Source organism: Podarcis filfolensis (genome assembly GCF_964270895.1).
Source record: "Podarcis filfolensis genome assembly, chromosome: 1".
In the NCBI taxonomy this organism is placed as follows: Eukaryota; Metazoa; Chordata; class Lepidosauria; order Squamata; family Lacertidae; genus Podarcis; species Podarcis filfolensis.
In genome coordinates, this window is record NC_139604.1 from 72,608,622 (window position 1) to 72,624,443 (window position 15,822).

Genomic DNA, 15,822 nt, shown 5'->3' on the forward strand with positions numbered 1-15,822 from the left:
AGAGCTGCACAGGATAGGGAATTCTAATCTGAAGTACCCATTGCAAAAACTAAAGCAGGGTAGTCTTTACTCTGAATTAGTTAATCTGCAACACTTTTGTCTCTTGCTTCATACATCATCAGTTCTGGTTCCGCCCACTGCCAGCATGTGCCCCAATAGATCAACTACAGGGGAATGCAACCCTTGACAGAAGAAAGGTTCCCAACTCCTGTTGTACACCTTTATACATATATTTTGTTCAAAAGAAAAACAAGAAGCAGATTCTTAGCAATTCATTATGCCCAATTTACTCTTTTAGTTATTCAATGGAAGAATGACACAAAAATATAATATCAGATGTAGTTATATAGATATTGATCACTGGGAATCTAGAATAATTCAAGTACAAATTTTGCCCTGGAATCATAGATCAAAGCACTTCCGTTTTCCACATTCTAGAAACTAGAAATTATTGACATTAATTCATTAATTAAGTGTCGTACAGTGCAGTCTGTAAATATCTAACTCCTAAAAGCAGGAAAAGTATAGCCTTTTCCAGTCAGTCTTTGAATACATGTATAGGGGATAATGGGGATTGTGTATGCTGTCTTCACCTATTCTTTATGTACCTTCACAGCTGGAACAGAACCTGTGTGTGTATATCAGTTCCTGGAAGTGTGAACCATGCAAATACACTTTTATATAGACAGACACTGTTCCTACCTTCAGGGTGGGGCCTACCACAGTAATTCCCCTCCCACATGTTTAAATCACTGCAATAAATTCCCCTGGAAATTACTCATTACAATTCTAGTGTTAAATAACGTTAATCATACTTAGAGTAGAACTACTGAAATCAATTATCTTAAGTAACTTGTGTTGGTTGATTTCAGTGGGTTTACTATGAATATGACTTAACAGATAATACTTGTATTTTTTTTACAAAAAAATCTGTGATTATGTACTTTACTCTGTACAACACAGCTGGGTAACCTGTGAAAATGCTGAATAGTATCTGATCATACTATGACTTCTGCACAGATTACACTCCCTGCCAAATACTGCTTTTACACAGTACAATATATAATAATATATAGGGGGGGAAACTATTTTTTTCTTTTAAAAGGCATGAAAGGGAAGAAAAAAATACATACTAAGGAGGAAACCAAGTGTTCAGGTTATTTTTAGAGGTAAGGAAAAAGGAACAGTCTCTCTGGTGATTGCAAGTTCTACCATGAAAGGCCACTGACAATCTAAGTCCCACCATGGCATCAGATGGAATGAGATTTGCATACAACAAGCAGTGTCTATGCATGCCAAAAGAATTCCCGAAGCAAGTTTCTAATGCAGAGAGTACCTATAAATTGGAGATTGGTCTTAAATCCAAGCTAGTGTATCTTTCATCTTTGTTGGAAGCCGCCCAGAGTGGCTGGGGAAACCCAGCCAGATGGGCGGGGTACAAATAATAAATAATAATAATAATAATAATAATAATAATAATAATAATAATAATAATTATTATTATTATTATTATTACTACTACTACTACTACTACTATTACTATTACTTTATTAGTCAGCAAGGTAAACTGAATAGAGCAGACATACTCTTATCACAATTGCCTATATCAGGGGTCAGCAAACTTTTTCAGCAAGGGGCCGGTCCACTGTCCCTCAAACCTTGTGGAGGGCCGGACTATTTTTGGGGTGGGGTGGGGTGGGGGAATGAACGAATTCCTATGCTCCACAAATAACCCAGAGATGCATTTTAAATAAAAGCACACATTCTAATCATGTCAAAACACCAGGCAGGCCCCACAAATAACCCAGAGATGCATTTTAAATAAAAGGACACATTCTACTCATGTAAAAACATGCTGATTCCCGGACAGTCCGTGGGCTGGATTTAGAAGGCGATTGGGCCAGATCCGGCCCCCAGGCCTTAGTTTGCCTACTCATGGCCTAAATCATTCTACTACTATGCTACTGGAATCTCAATAGATAGCAAGTAACACAGAACCACTTGTAGAAGCTCATGGAACAATCTAGCCATTATATGGGCCACTGATGCAAGGTCAAGTTAGCCAAGACTTATATAGATGGTATGAATGATAGAAGTGTGGATCATTTTTGCAGTCAAACCAACAATTATGTTTTGCCAGCCAGGCACACAAAGGGGCTGAGGCTCACAGAGCTTTCCTGAGAATTTGCTAGAGAGAACTCTATGAGATAAATTCCTCTGCTGCCTTGGCAGGAAGCTGTAACACTACATACTTCCTTTCTGCCTGGCAGCCTCCCTTTCTTCATTGTGCTTCCAAACTGACCATACATTCAGGTTAGAGCTCTGCAGCTTAGACACCACTTAAACTTACATTTTGTTATTTTGTAATTTAGGTATTAGTTACAAACCTGCTTTCATAATTGCTACTGCAAACAGCTGCTTCAAGACTTAGGCTATGTCAGTAAATGTAACTTTTATTTCTTCACAAATCAACGTTTGTGTGATTGTTGTCTTTAAGGGGGAGAAAAGGGGTAATACCAGGAAAAACTATTCTGCCTTAAAGCATCCTGGATTGTTGTTTCTAGAAGATTAAATCAAACTTGTATTAGCTTCCAATTTTAAAGGAAGCAAAGGGTGGTACTCTGCCAATCTCACGTGAGAAAGGAAGGATAATAACTTAATAATATTCCATCTCCTAGTGTCTAAATCCATTTCCACAAACCATGACTGATACTTGATTTTTTTTTGGTATGATGAAAAATGACATCCATATATTTTATGTGGCCTCCTTCTTCAATGTCTGAGCATGCAGCTGTTATAGGAGTCAAGAGTACTCTCCTACTGACCATCCCTTCCTGCATGTATCCTTCCTTGGACTAAATATGATGCAACACAAATTCATGCAGATTGTTTTATCTTCAGTGTCCTCAGTGCATGTTCTAAATTGTCTTTTTGTTTGCATAATTCTATTCTACCTTTTAAAAATAATAATTGTAATTATGATTTCCACTGAAGATAATTAAAATAATGAAATGCAAACACAAAATAGTTTTACATGCCTGTACAAAATAACATGTAAGTCTTAAAATGAATTAATTTTATTCATTTTTGCCTTTCCTTCATGCTGTTTTAAACAACTAACAACAAGTTACAGTCCATCAAATCTAAGTAGCCACACAGCCCAAATTAACCATGTCAACTCACAAGTAAGTCCTACTGAATTTGGTAAGTAACCAAAGTGGTTACTCCCAGGAATCTGAAGAAGTGTGCGTGCACACGAAAGCTCATACCAATAACAAACTTAGTTGGTCTCTAAGGTGCTAATGGAATAATTTTTTTTATTTGGTTTCGACTCCCAGGAAAGTGAGGTTAGAATTGCAGCCATATATACATATATCTTAATTTTAAATAACGAATTGTATATGATATTTAATCAGTATCTTGAGTATTCTTTCCAACTGTTTTGTCAAACCAGGTAGTGATGCCCTGCTAGCCAAATTCAGATGGAGCATGAGAATGAAATACAAAAGTAAACAGGCCTAAAGCAGCCTGAGGGAAAGTCAGCAAGATGGCAATTTCAATCATTTGGAATAATACCAAGGCAGCCCTAGGCTTTCCTCAGAATGGAAACATGTCACCATTACTGCAACATTTCAACAAATCAGAATGCAGAAGAATGGAACACTTATGTAATCACATCAGCTGAACAGCACTTTACTCAGCATTTAAGTGGAAAATAATTATGAAGAAATTCCATTTATGTGAATGGCTTAGCATAGATGTCCAAGGAAAAGAATAGTTCCCTTAAAGTTCCGTTTGGAGTTAATGCAAAAACATATTGCTGAGTTTTTAAAAATAACTTTTACAAAAATGTCTCTGAAATTATGAGGAACAAGTTATATAAAATAAAAGCATAAGATGTGGCAAAAGATCTGTTAATTCAAGGTACACTAAATACAAATTGTATTTCAAGCCCTTTTCTGTCAGAGAGTTTCATTAAGTTAAACAGCATGTCATATTATTCTACTGAAAAATCAAAAATATTTCAAATATTTAAGGAACTTACCTAATCAGTACATTTTTAGTATGTGTCTAGTCATGTAGCCATCTTTTACTCAATCATCAGAAAATCAAAGGCAAATTGGCATGACTCAACCCAAACTTTAATACCGCATGATTGTGTCGTGTAAGCTTGTTTTGTGTGATGGCTGCTGTGGTTTTAGCAGAGAGATTAACGACCGGACCTAAGCTGGCCTCCAAACCTTGCCCTGCTGATGCCTCAAGCCCTTTGAAGTCTGACCATCATACCTGGCAAAACAACAGTGGGAACTAGGCTGGTGTCAGATCTAATCAAGTTGCCTGCCTCAGCATAGCTAACTATGGGGTACACTAATTGGCCCAATTGCGGATTATACCTTTTGCTACAGATTCAAGACAATAATTTAGTCAAATGATGGTTTTTATCTCCTTCTAATTAAGATTCCAAAGTAGGAAGAAATAGGATTAGACAAGCTAACTTCAAAATTGTGAGTCTCTATTTTTAAAGAGATATGCACTACTATTTTAAAACATGTGTAAATGCAATGAAATATCAATACATTTCTTAGAATGCACAATCATTATCTCATTTCCAACAAGCGAGTAAAAATGTACACATAGGCATACTTTAAATTCCAATCAATATTGCCAAAAATACATACATCAAATACCACTACCAGAGGCCACTACATTTTCTAGTTTTCCGTATTAACATGTACTTAAGCATTAAAAATAATAGACTGCATAGTATGACCTCTTTATAATGGTAATGATGATATGACACTTAAGCTGGTTGCTAATAAGCACATTGTAAAGGACCCTATGATAAGACTGGATAACTAATAACATACTAAGGAATTTGAGAAAACTCATCCCGTGTACTCATGTTGTTACTTGACAAGCAATAGTCTAGTGATGAAAACATAGCTGAAGTAGTTATGTTCCAAGTCACCTGTAAATTCCGACATCAAGATTCTAATCTGTTTTTCAGAGACATTGTTAGCTTTCAACACAATGACCGTATGAATGTTGTGTACACTGCTACTTGTCTATAACCTTCAACCTCTTCATTTAGCCCCCTGTTGAAGAATGCTTTATATTACTTTCTCTACTCTTTTTAAAAATGACACGTCTATAAAATTTGCTATAATTGGTATAATTTATGCTGCTTGCTATTTGTATTTATTTCTAATCCAGGTATGCAAAGGGCTTTTATTTTTTCCTTTTTTGAATTCTTAAATTTAATACGATCTTGGACAACTACCTCCATGCTATGGTTACATGAGCTATGTAGCCAATGCTTTATACTACCTTACTTATACTATCATTCTGCAATTTAAAAATATGAGTAGAAGAACACCAGTGCAGGGCAATGCTGTAAATTAAGACAGATGTGTCATAATGTAGTAGCTTTTTCTCCAGCAAGAATGAAAATCCTTTATAAGGTGAATAGTCTTGAACAATGAGGGATGATATTATTCAAGTAGGTCATCTATGCATGTCTACAGTTTCTTGTCTAAAGGCTCCTTAACATTGCTAAATCAAATGTCTTTACCCTTAGGCTCCAGAAATTCTGTATAGTGGGCTCTGGGTTTGAAATTTAGAGCAACAGAAAATAGTAATCAGAGATTCTATTTATAGAGGAAACCTCTTCTAAATCAAGCTTCCTTGTGGGGGAAAAAATCAAAATTGTTTCATTCAGAGATATATTAAATGGAAGTTTAACACAGTAAGAAAATACTCTGCCTGTTTGCCTGTGTCAGATAACAATTACAGTTTCTACATTTTAAATTCTAGCATGAATATTAAGGTCCCTTATTGTAGTAGTGATTCAGAAGATGAATAGCCTTTTGATGAAGTGAAATTATGTTAAAATGGACTACTACAGTACAGTATTTAGTTCCATTAAATGTATTCTTTCCTGAGAAGTGAAAAACCCACAGAGGAATCACAATCTCTTAAAAGGAAAAAAAAAATGACACAACAATCTTCATCATGCATATTTGGCTTTAAGTGGCTTTTGAAGGGAGCATCTCTAGTTGAGAAACTTCAAGTACTCATGCAGAGATGACCTGCCTGAAAAACTGGCTTCTTGATTAACTATTAACTACTTTCAATAGGACTAGATAATTAAGGACATTGATGACCATTATTAGGAGGAGGGCACTTTAATTTGTCACTTGATAGGCTCCTTTCAACAATTTATAGGTTAGTGCAACTTGCAATTGTGGAGAGACACTGAGAGAGATGGAGAGAGAGAGAGAAAGAGAACCCTTAAGTTACCTTATCAAGTGGCCAGCTAAAGAGGGCAGAGGGTCAAATAAGGGCCAAAGTGGTCACTTAAGGGTGAAATCCCAAACACCAAAGCAGTGCCAAGCCACATTGACCATCATTTGGTGATGAAGTAAAAAATATGCTAATATATTGGTGGCAATTCTTCCTTTTATGGTTTCAAGCAGTTAAGACAAGTGGCCTGCTTAACAGCTTTTCATTTGAAAAGAGATTAAACTAAATGATTTGTCAGGCCTGCTTGGCTGTTTTATGTCTTTGTTTAAAAGCTGTAGAGACTGTATTGATGACTCCCAAAGCCATCTCTTTTTTCACTCGGCATTTACTTGGTTAATAAATACATCAGCTCTAATTGCTTAATAGTTCTGTGTCCACTTGCTCTTTAGCAAGCCTAAAACAAAATAATCTTTTTGTGTTATTGCCTTCTCTGTGGACTATGCATAAAAGGTCAGGGGGGAAAAGTTTAAATTCAGCAGAAAATTTACTTAAGGACATTAATGTAAATGATACTGTGTTTAAAATGACACAGAAGAGCTGAAGGTGATTCCAGTAATGCAAAGGACGTGGTTTCTGAATATTGATAAGGACACTTATCCTTCACAGCACACTCAATTTTAGGCAGCATTGCACATTAGAAACCCTCAACTGGGGTAATAAGATGTAAACACTGTCCCACTCACTAAAACAAGTAAAGAGCAAGTCATTACCATATAATTAAACAAGCTCTTGACGTCTTTAGAAATATGCATGTCATGCTTTGTTATTGAAGGTTGTGGCCTACTTTTTATACATTCGTTTGAAAATAAAATGAATGGTTTCCGGATACTTCAGTTTCTGTAACGCAGAAATTGACTTCATTTTAATAATAAAAACAATAATTTCTAAAACCTTCCCAAGCATGAAAAGCCAGGTAAATAGCTGATGCAAATTAAATATGGTTAAACATTTAAGACAAGATTTCATCTTTCATGCAGAATTGTATATATACAGGAAAAAAACCTTACCTCAATAATGAATAGCTTCCTTTTCAATCTAAAAGCAAGGTCCTTCGTGTCTGACACATCGCAGCTCAAGCTATTAAGCCGAGGAATCTGGCGTATGTGAATCAAACCTTGTGAAAAGGAAAAGTAATAGAGGAAAAGAATTAAGAAAATGCTGATATCCAGATGCGTAAATTAATGTCTTACAGCAGAATTCGGTATATTTACACACACTCATCCTCCCCTTTTAAAACTGGAGCTTGCGACCAGGAGCAATGAAGCAAACGGTGTGATTATACTCAAGTAATCAAGCAGAATAAGATAAACAGAAATCCTTGTGCGAGGAAAACTAATTGCACTTTGGTACAGAGGTACAGATGTAAAGAGGGATCTTAATACTTGTCAAAACTACAGCCGGTTTGTGTGTGATTTTCCCTTGTATTTACAGTAAGCAAATATGGCTATCACCTTGCATGCTGCCCACGGCACCACTGAGTGATCTTTATTTTATTAAATGCACCAGTAAGCAGCCAGCAAAGCAAGGCTCATGGGTTACTGATAACCAGTGAAGCTCTAATGAAAAGTATTTTGCTTTACACCTTGAAGATGACTTTTTAAAAAGTCTTGTGGGAACTAGAGTTGTAGAATATGCTGCTAGAAAATTTTAATCATGACATAAACCCAACATAAATTATTTTCTGCATGCAAGATGTTCATTGAGCTTGCAGGAATTTAGTAACAATACTGGGCACACTGCAAGCTCTGCATACTGTCAGATGGGTCTCAAGCTGATTTCTTTTGACAAGGATGCTGGATGGTTTCTGTGCAGCTTAATATAGTTTCTGAACAACCAAAGGGTCATTTTCCACAATAGAAAATGAGAAATATTTTACAAGACATCACAATTAAAGGTTACATTATATTTGTTTTCAATTTAATGAATAAAGATAAAAAATACTGGGCAATTCAAATGGCATTTTTATCAAGCAGTCCTCGTTTTAAAAATGAACACTCTTTCCAACTGTGAAGTAAAATCAGCCGTTTTTAGGGGAAATGAAGAAATAGTACATGTTGCTGAATACATTATTATACAAGAGACCAAAACTTTTAAAAAATTAAACATCTTTTAAACCCCTGAATGTTATAATTTGTATTTTTCTTAAATTACTGAAAGCTAGAATTATTTTTGTAGAACTTATTGCAAATGCAAACTTATCCCTTCAGACAATCTTAAACACATCAGACCTAATCTGTCTAAAGTTAGTGACAAATTTTCCTTGAAACCAAGAGACGTGATTCAGTTACTTTGGATTAAGTCTTACTGGTTTCAAGGAAACTCAGCTGTGCCCACCTTTAACTGGACTAGTGCCAATACATGGAAGTAGACTGCAATTATTCCAGTGAAACTGGGTTCCACAGTTCCAAGGTAGCAATTTGTGTGTGAATAGGCTCAATATATATGCAGCTAGAACATCTACTCTTGAAGAGGCAAGCTACTATTCAGTTTAAAAACAGCTTGCATCTTTAGACTGGGAGCTAACAGAGAGGAAACTTGGAAAGAAAATGCTGGCTGAACACACAGTGCTCTTATTAGTGCATTAATTATTTCTTGGGATCACAACCAGTGCATTTCAAATTGCGGTGAGATCAATGTAAATATGATTAACCAAATGATATAAAACATGTTTCTTGGCTAATGTTTCTGTACACTTCAAACGGTAGTGGTAAATCACTACCCCAATTCTGTCTTTTGAGAAATCTGGGGATGCCGCTTAAGAATGTTGGTGTACTTAACCAGTTATCTATCTAGTAAAAGCTGTTGACATGAAAATAATAACTAGAAATCAAACCACACCCATTGTTCAATGTTCTATTAAACATGCTTATGTTTCAAAACAAAGGAATTGTTATGCACAGTTTAATACTAACACACAGTGCTTTAGAAACTAGTGCAGGAATAAAGTGCATATAAATGCAGCAAACAGAGAATGGCCTTCAGGAAGTGTGTGCATGCTAAAAGCAGTAAACTGTGATGCAAGTTCACAAGTTATCTATATTTTTGAAATTGTATAAACAAATGCTATTAAATTATAAAGCTACTAATGTAAAAGTCATGATTTTTAATGTACAAGCCTTTCCACTTTTGAGCAATATACTTCTTGACAAAGGATTTTTAGAAAGATAAATCCCTGAATGTTTTGCAGAAGTCTCAAAAAAGTTACAAATTAACTAAGCAGTGGAATAATTTATAGAAAAAACGATTTGTTACTGATTAAGAAAGAACACAAAATTTTAAACAAGAACACAAGCCCATTACAAAATATACGTGTTCCCTTACAGAGCTTCACAACTATTAAAAAGTAACAATAATGTAGGACTGTATTTGATTGAACCAATGCCACATGACCTATATAAGTAAAAAAATAAAATAAAATAAAGGCTTTTTTTTCAATAGCTTTTTCATTTCCGATACTCACTTTGTTACTTAAGGAAATGATTTCAAGAGATTTGTTTGTTACATAAAAAGTACAGCACTAATCAAGCTGAAGCAAATAAGTTGCCACTACTCCATCCAAGCTGCATTTTCTCATTTTATGCCGAAGAGCATTTACACATTCTTACAACATTTACAGCAGGATTCAAATAAGCAGCTCAGTCTTTGGACTGGAGGTTTCCATGGAACTACAGTAGTGTACAATAATAATAATGGTAATTTATGCACACTCAAAGCTCCGTTCTGGATTAGCTAAAACTGTTTGTCATTCAGTTTAGACTCTTAATAACGTTTAAACTCTCTGAAAGTGTGTTCCAAGAACTTGCACAAAAATCTGTACAAAAGGATCCAGACAAAAATGTTGTTAGACATTCTTGATGAAAATACATGAAAAGTTGACTGCAAGAAGTTTCTACAGCAAAACTGGTTTTCTATATAATTTAAATTGTACCATACACTTCTACTTTTCTGATTTTTAAAAACTTGTCGTAGTTAAATTCAAGAAAATTAATTGGCAATCTTTAGAAATAAAATTCTCCCTTCGTGCTGTATCATTTAGCCGTCTGTTCACCGAAATATATAACTGTTCTTCATGTTCTCTATTTAGAACTTGGCAGATCAAAACTATTGATTTCATGACAATTTCAGCTCACTGGTCAGACAATTGCCAAGCCTCCTCTGCATGTGAATTCCCCAAAGCCTGCCTGTTGAGATGTACATCTGATTGAGCCATGCCTTGGTAATACAGCTTGACAACATGCAAGGAGTTGCCATGTTTCCTTTGCAGCCTTAATGCACTTTAGTAAAAAAAATATGTCTAAATCAAGATTGGTTAGCAAGGTGAAACATTTAAGAGGCATATTCAAAAATGAAATCAAATGCTACTTTATGGCAGATATTCCAATTGCAGGGTAAACTGCTAAGTGCCCTAGAAGCACTTAGGGCACACTTTTTGCATTGCTAAGGAAAGGACGGAACTTACCATGGTAATCCTTGTATAATGGATTGGTTTCTCTCTCAGAGCCAATAAATGATTCAAGACCAACTACCGTATCTGACAAGTTTGTAACACGTTCCATAATTGCTTTATTCTGTAAAACATGGAAACAAAATGCACAACCTGTGATGAAAAAGATAATTAAGGTTCAAAGAGCAGCCCTTTATATTCTCAATGACAATTTGAAGGAAAAATAGGTCATCAATACCTAGAAATTATTGAAAATGTGAGAAGCATTACCTCTCCTCTGCCAGAGAATACACTGTAATGTTTTCTAATGTAATTTTTATTATTAAAATTAGATTATAGTTTGAAGGAAGTGTTATGTATACATACATAATCCAATCCAATCAAAGGCCTGGTTTGCACAACACGCCAAGACAAAGCTTGGCTTGGCAAGATGGCACAATTGTAAAGGGTTCTCAGAGAGAAACTCATAGCTGTTTTGCTCCTCTCACCAGTCCTTTCTGCAGCTACGCCATTCTGAGCTGAGTCAAGGTTTGGCTTAAGGTGCCATGTGAACCAGGCTAAAGTTAAGCATTTTCAAGTTCTATTCATTTCTCCCCAGATGCTTTCCCCAGGGAGGTTCGGCTAGCACCTTCATTATACACCTTTAGGCGCCAGGTGAGAATGTCACCTTCAATCAGGCTTTTGGCTGATTAATATCCGATACCCTTTTGTGAGACGGGGTGGGGGATTATTGTTTCCTCTGTTCTTGTTTTTACCTGGTATTTTATACTGTATTTTTCTGTTGTGAACTAACTTGAGATCTGTGGATGAAGGGTGGCATACAAATTTAATTAATAAGCAAGCAAGCAAGCAAATGCTGGTGGGAGACTTGAACATGAACCCATATTGCACAGAAAAGAATAAGTTTTGGTAGATTAACTGGGATACACATAAGCTTATGACTCATATTTAAATATTCAAATTACTGAACAGTCACTAATGAATATTAATTTCCCATTTTGTAAACAATAAGTAATATTTCTTTTTCCCAATAGAACAAGGATAGTATGTGAGCAGAAGCAGGTTTTCATTCCTTCAGATCCACACATGCAAAAGGATACTGCTGGATGGGGCACATCTGGGATGCAGATCTTGATGGAACTATTATTTATTTATTTATTTACAGGCCAGCCACTCCCATTTACATGGGGGTTACGTTCTGAGCCACTACGTGCGTCAGTAAAACTGTGTATATTGAAACACTGTTAAAAAACCAGCAAGCACCCTTTTCCGCCCTGTGCCATTCCGCCTCTTTTTGTGACGTTTTTGGGTCACTTCTGGAGTTTACGCAATGCACATATTGAACACGCGTAAATGGGGGCGGGGTTGTATTTACTTATTCATTCATTCATTCATTTATTCAACCACCTTTCATCCATAGATCTCAGGGCAGTTCACAATACAAAAATACAAGATTAAAAAAAATACAAAACACATAATAAAAACAAGAAAAGAAACAAACCTATAACTCCTCCCCCACAACACATTTAAAAGGGTATCGGATCATAATCAGCTAAGGGCCTGGCTGAAGAGGAATGTTTTTGCTTGGTGCCTAAAGGTATAGAATGAAGGCACCAGCCGAATCTCCCTGGGAACAGCATTCCACAAATGGGAAGCTACTGTAGAAAAGGCCTCTTCTTGTGTTGCCATCTTCTAGACCTCTCATGGAGGAGGCACATGAAGTAGGGCCTCACATGATGGTTGAGGGTCTGGGTATGTTCATATGGAGAGAAGTACTGCAGTCCTTGAGGTGTTGTGGTCCTGAGGTAATCTCCTAGGGACGGGAAGGGAAGGGCTGCAGTGGGATGTGGGAGTGTCTGAATCCGGGGACCTCCTTTCATGCTGCACCACCAAGAGCAGATTCCTCAAGCTACTGTTTCTGGTGGAGGTTAACAAGGACAGAAACCTGAGGAATCTGCTGGTTTTGAGTTCAAAGACCTACTGGCTTACAATTCTCAGATTAATATGCAGATTGAAATCTTCTGCTTTGGGGGGGTGCCCAAAAGGTTTTTATGCTATATTTCAACTATGAGGGCTCACTCTCCCCCTCTGTTTACAGGTAGAACATTCAAGTGGTTAAAAAATCTGTTTTCTGGCTCCTGTTATAAATGTTCCAAAAGGGAATGCTAATGTATGTAATAATATGCTTCTAGGGGCATAATTATGTCCCATCTCTCCAAAGGATGACCTCAAAAGTATATTTAAAGATAAAATTGCCCTTCATCTGAGGATCACAGGGTGGTTTACAATATGAAGACACAAAAATACATACCATAGCAACAGACAAAAACACTGCCCCCCCAGCTTAGAAGGCTGTAGATTGTTTAATTAGCCAAAGGCATGGAAGAAGAGGAATGTTTTTACCTGGTGACTAAAGATATGAACAAAGGTGCCAGGCGAGCCTCCCTAAGAGAACATTCCATAAGTGGGGAGCCACCACAGAAAAGGCCCTTTCTCATGTGCCACCTTCCAGACCTCTTGTGGAGGAGGCACACGAAGAAGGGTCTCAGATGATGATCACACGAGAACGGGCCTTTTCTGTGGTGGCTCCCCACCTGTGGAATGCTCTCTTAGTTAGGTCTGCATTGGTTTGTATGGGAAGAGGTGGTTCTTGAGGTACTGCGGTCCTGAGCTGTTTAAGGCTTTTATAGGTCAAAGGGCCCAGAAACTAATTGGAAGCCATTGCAAGTCAGGCCAGGATTTGCATTATTTACTCAGTTTTTTCTTGTCCCAGTGAGCAATCTGGTCACTGAATTCTGCACTGAATAAAATAGAATATTAAGATACCTTCCATAAATTTAACCAGCTCAAGTCTTGGACTGTTCCTTGCTCCTAGGACATTCCAAAAAGACTTTCCTAAAACCTGGCAGTGCTAACAGAAGCTACTCTTTTCCAATCTTAATATGTAGCCATTTGCTCTTGTAAGACCAACAGTGAAACCCTCTATTGCAGCCCCTCCCTCCCCCGGTTAAGGTATTTTCAGAATGCAGTTGATAACCATAGAGGCCTCATTTTCTCAACTTAACAGTCTGTTTTTTAAAACAACTCCCCCTCTCTTTACAAGGTACTTTCTCCATTGCAACAACCACCTGAGTCCCTGTTCTCGATACTTAATAACTGAGCTCATTCTTCCTGAATAAGGACTGAACAAGGCCTTTCTATCCTGGTAAGAAATACAGTGGTACCTTGGGTTACAGACACTTCAGGTTACAGACTCTGCTAACCTGGAAGTAGTACCTCGGGTTAAGAACTTTACCTCAGGATGAGAACAGAAGTCGTGCGCTGGTGGCAGTGGGAGACCCCATTAGCTAAAGTGTACCTCAGGTTAAGAACGGTTGCAGGTTAAGAACGGACCTCCAGAATGAATTAAGTTCGTAACCAGAGGTACCACTGTACATGAAAAAATCTGCATTTGAGTAGCTTATACTTATGCTGTGATCAACTGATTAGAATAAAACTTGCTCTTCTCTCATTTCCAGTGACTGAGACATTGAGAATGATACAATACATACCCTCAAATACAGAACCAGATGTTTTTGAACTATACTAGTTAGGAAGCTGAGACTAAACAACAGTTTATTCGTTCAGATGCAATGAGAAACTGGTTTAAACTAGCCAGGATAGGAATAGCAAAACTGGTATGCAAGGAGGGGAGGGATGACACTTGTTTGTAGCTTAATAAACTATGATTTGTTAATTAGGCCAGTATTACTACATCCAAATAACCCTACATGTAATGATACTAAACACTGATATCTACTAAAATCCAAACAAACTATTATTATTATTCTTTATTAGTAAATTTTTATATATTCTTTATTGTTAATTATTGTTATTATTAAACTAGAACCAACCAGGCTATCAGATGAGTTTGACTTTGAAAGGCGCAGAGGTGCTTGGCTGTAAACGGAGCTCTGAGTTCTGAAATTCTGCGAGCTGAAGTGATGGCCACTAAAAATGAGACCTTGAAGGAGACCTTCCCTTGTGGTTCAAAGGGAGGCTTCTGTAAAGCTGATAGCACCTCGTAGAGATCCCTGGATGGGAATCTGTGGCTGGTCAGGGAACACTTTAGAGTTGCCTCTCTAAGGAATCGTTTCAAGAGTGGATGGGATGAGAGGGGGGCAGTGGATGGTTATGGCAGGATAGAAGAGAGAGCTACTGCTTGCCATTTGAGGGTATTTGAGTGAAGGCCTTTGCCAAGGCCATCCTTAGAAAGGAAAGGATAGTGGAAAACTTCCACTTTCTTGGAGAAGCGTATTGTGGTTGCACACCAGAGCTGAAAGGTTTCCCAGGCGGATTGGTACTAGTGGATGGTGGAGGGCCTCCTGGAGTGTAGGAGTGTAGCAATGACATCTGTAGGTAAGTCCAGCTTGGTAAAGAGTCATCGTTCAAACTCCACGCAGTCAGCTGGAGCCAGTTGGGCTCCAGATAAAGAACTGGGTCCTGAGACAGGAGATTTGTGAGGTAAGTACCACGGAGGGGAGACTGCCAGGTGGAGTATTTGAGGGAACCAATAACAACAAGACCAGAATGGTGTGATGAGGAGCTCTTCTCTGATCTTCTGGAGGACCCTCAAAATAATGGGAAGTGGAGGGAAGAAAAGACCTGGTGGCCATGGGAAGAGCGGGGCAATCTGGTAAAAAACCGTGGGAGCTGATGATTCTAGTCTGAGGCAAACTTGGCATTGGCTGAACTTTGACAGAAGCTGATGGAAAACTGCCGAATGCAGTTGCCATTTTGCTTGGTCCATTTTCCTGCAGTCTCGGCCAGTCTCCTTGCATGTTCAGGAGACTGGAGATGTGCTTGGCTGTGGCTGACTGGATGTTGTGTTCTGTCCAGCTGAGGAAGAGGCATACTTCTGCCTGAAGCTCCCAAAATTGGGTGCCTCCTTGTCTGTTGATGCTAGATTTCACTATGATGGAATCCGTGATGGATTAGGATGTTGCTGAGTTTGATAGACAAAGAGTTTCCATTTTGAATTTTGAATTTCCTGTAGGCTACCTATTGGTTCAGAAATTTTAGGTCCAGAATGGCTC

At 37.6% G+C, this 15,822-nt stretch overlaps 1 protein-coding gene and 2 long non-coding RNA genes across 4 annotated transcripts in view; 2 read left to right on the forward strand and 1 right to left on the reverse strand.

Moving 5' to 3' along the window:
• The window catches only part of ELP4 (elongator acetyltransferase complex subunit 4), a 151,068-nt gene that overhangs the window by 72,481 nt on the left and 62,765 nt on the right, over nt 1–15,822 (reverse strand). For both annotated transcript variants that reach the window (XM_083599773.1, XM_083599774.1), the window contains exons 8-9: nt 10,763–10,871; nt 7,311–7,417 (exon numbers count right to left, since the gene is read on the reverse strand). In XM_083599773.1, the coding sequence (XP_083455899.1) occupies nt 7,311–7,417; nt 10,763–10,871 (216 nt within the window). The remainder of the gene's footprint in view (nt 1–7,310; nt 7,418–10,762; nt 10,872–15,822) is intronic.
• Nucleotides 1–15,822, forward strand: part of LOC310756574 — a 156,276-nt gene that overhangs the window by 35,189 nt on the left and 105,265 nt on the right. The window lies entirely within an intron of this gene.
• LOC310756596 lies at nt 1,564–5,691 on the forward strand. The gene is made up of 2 exons (XR_014544945.1): nt 1,564–2,436; nt 3,455–5,691. It is a non-coding gene; the product is annotated as an uncharacterized lncRNA (long non-coding RNA).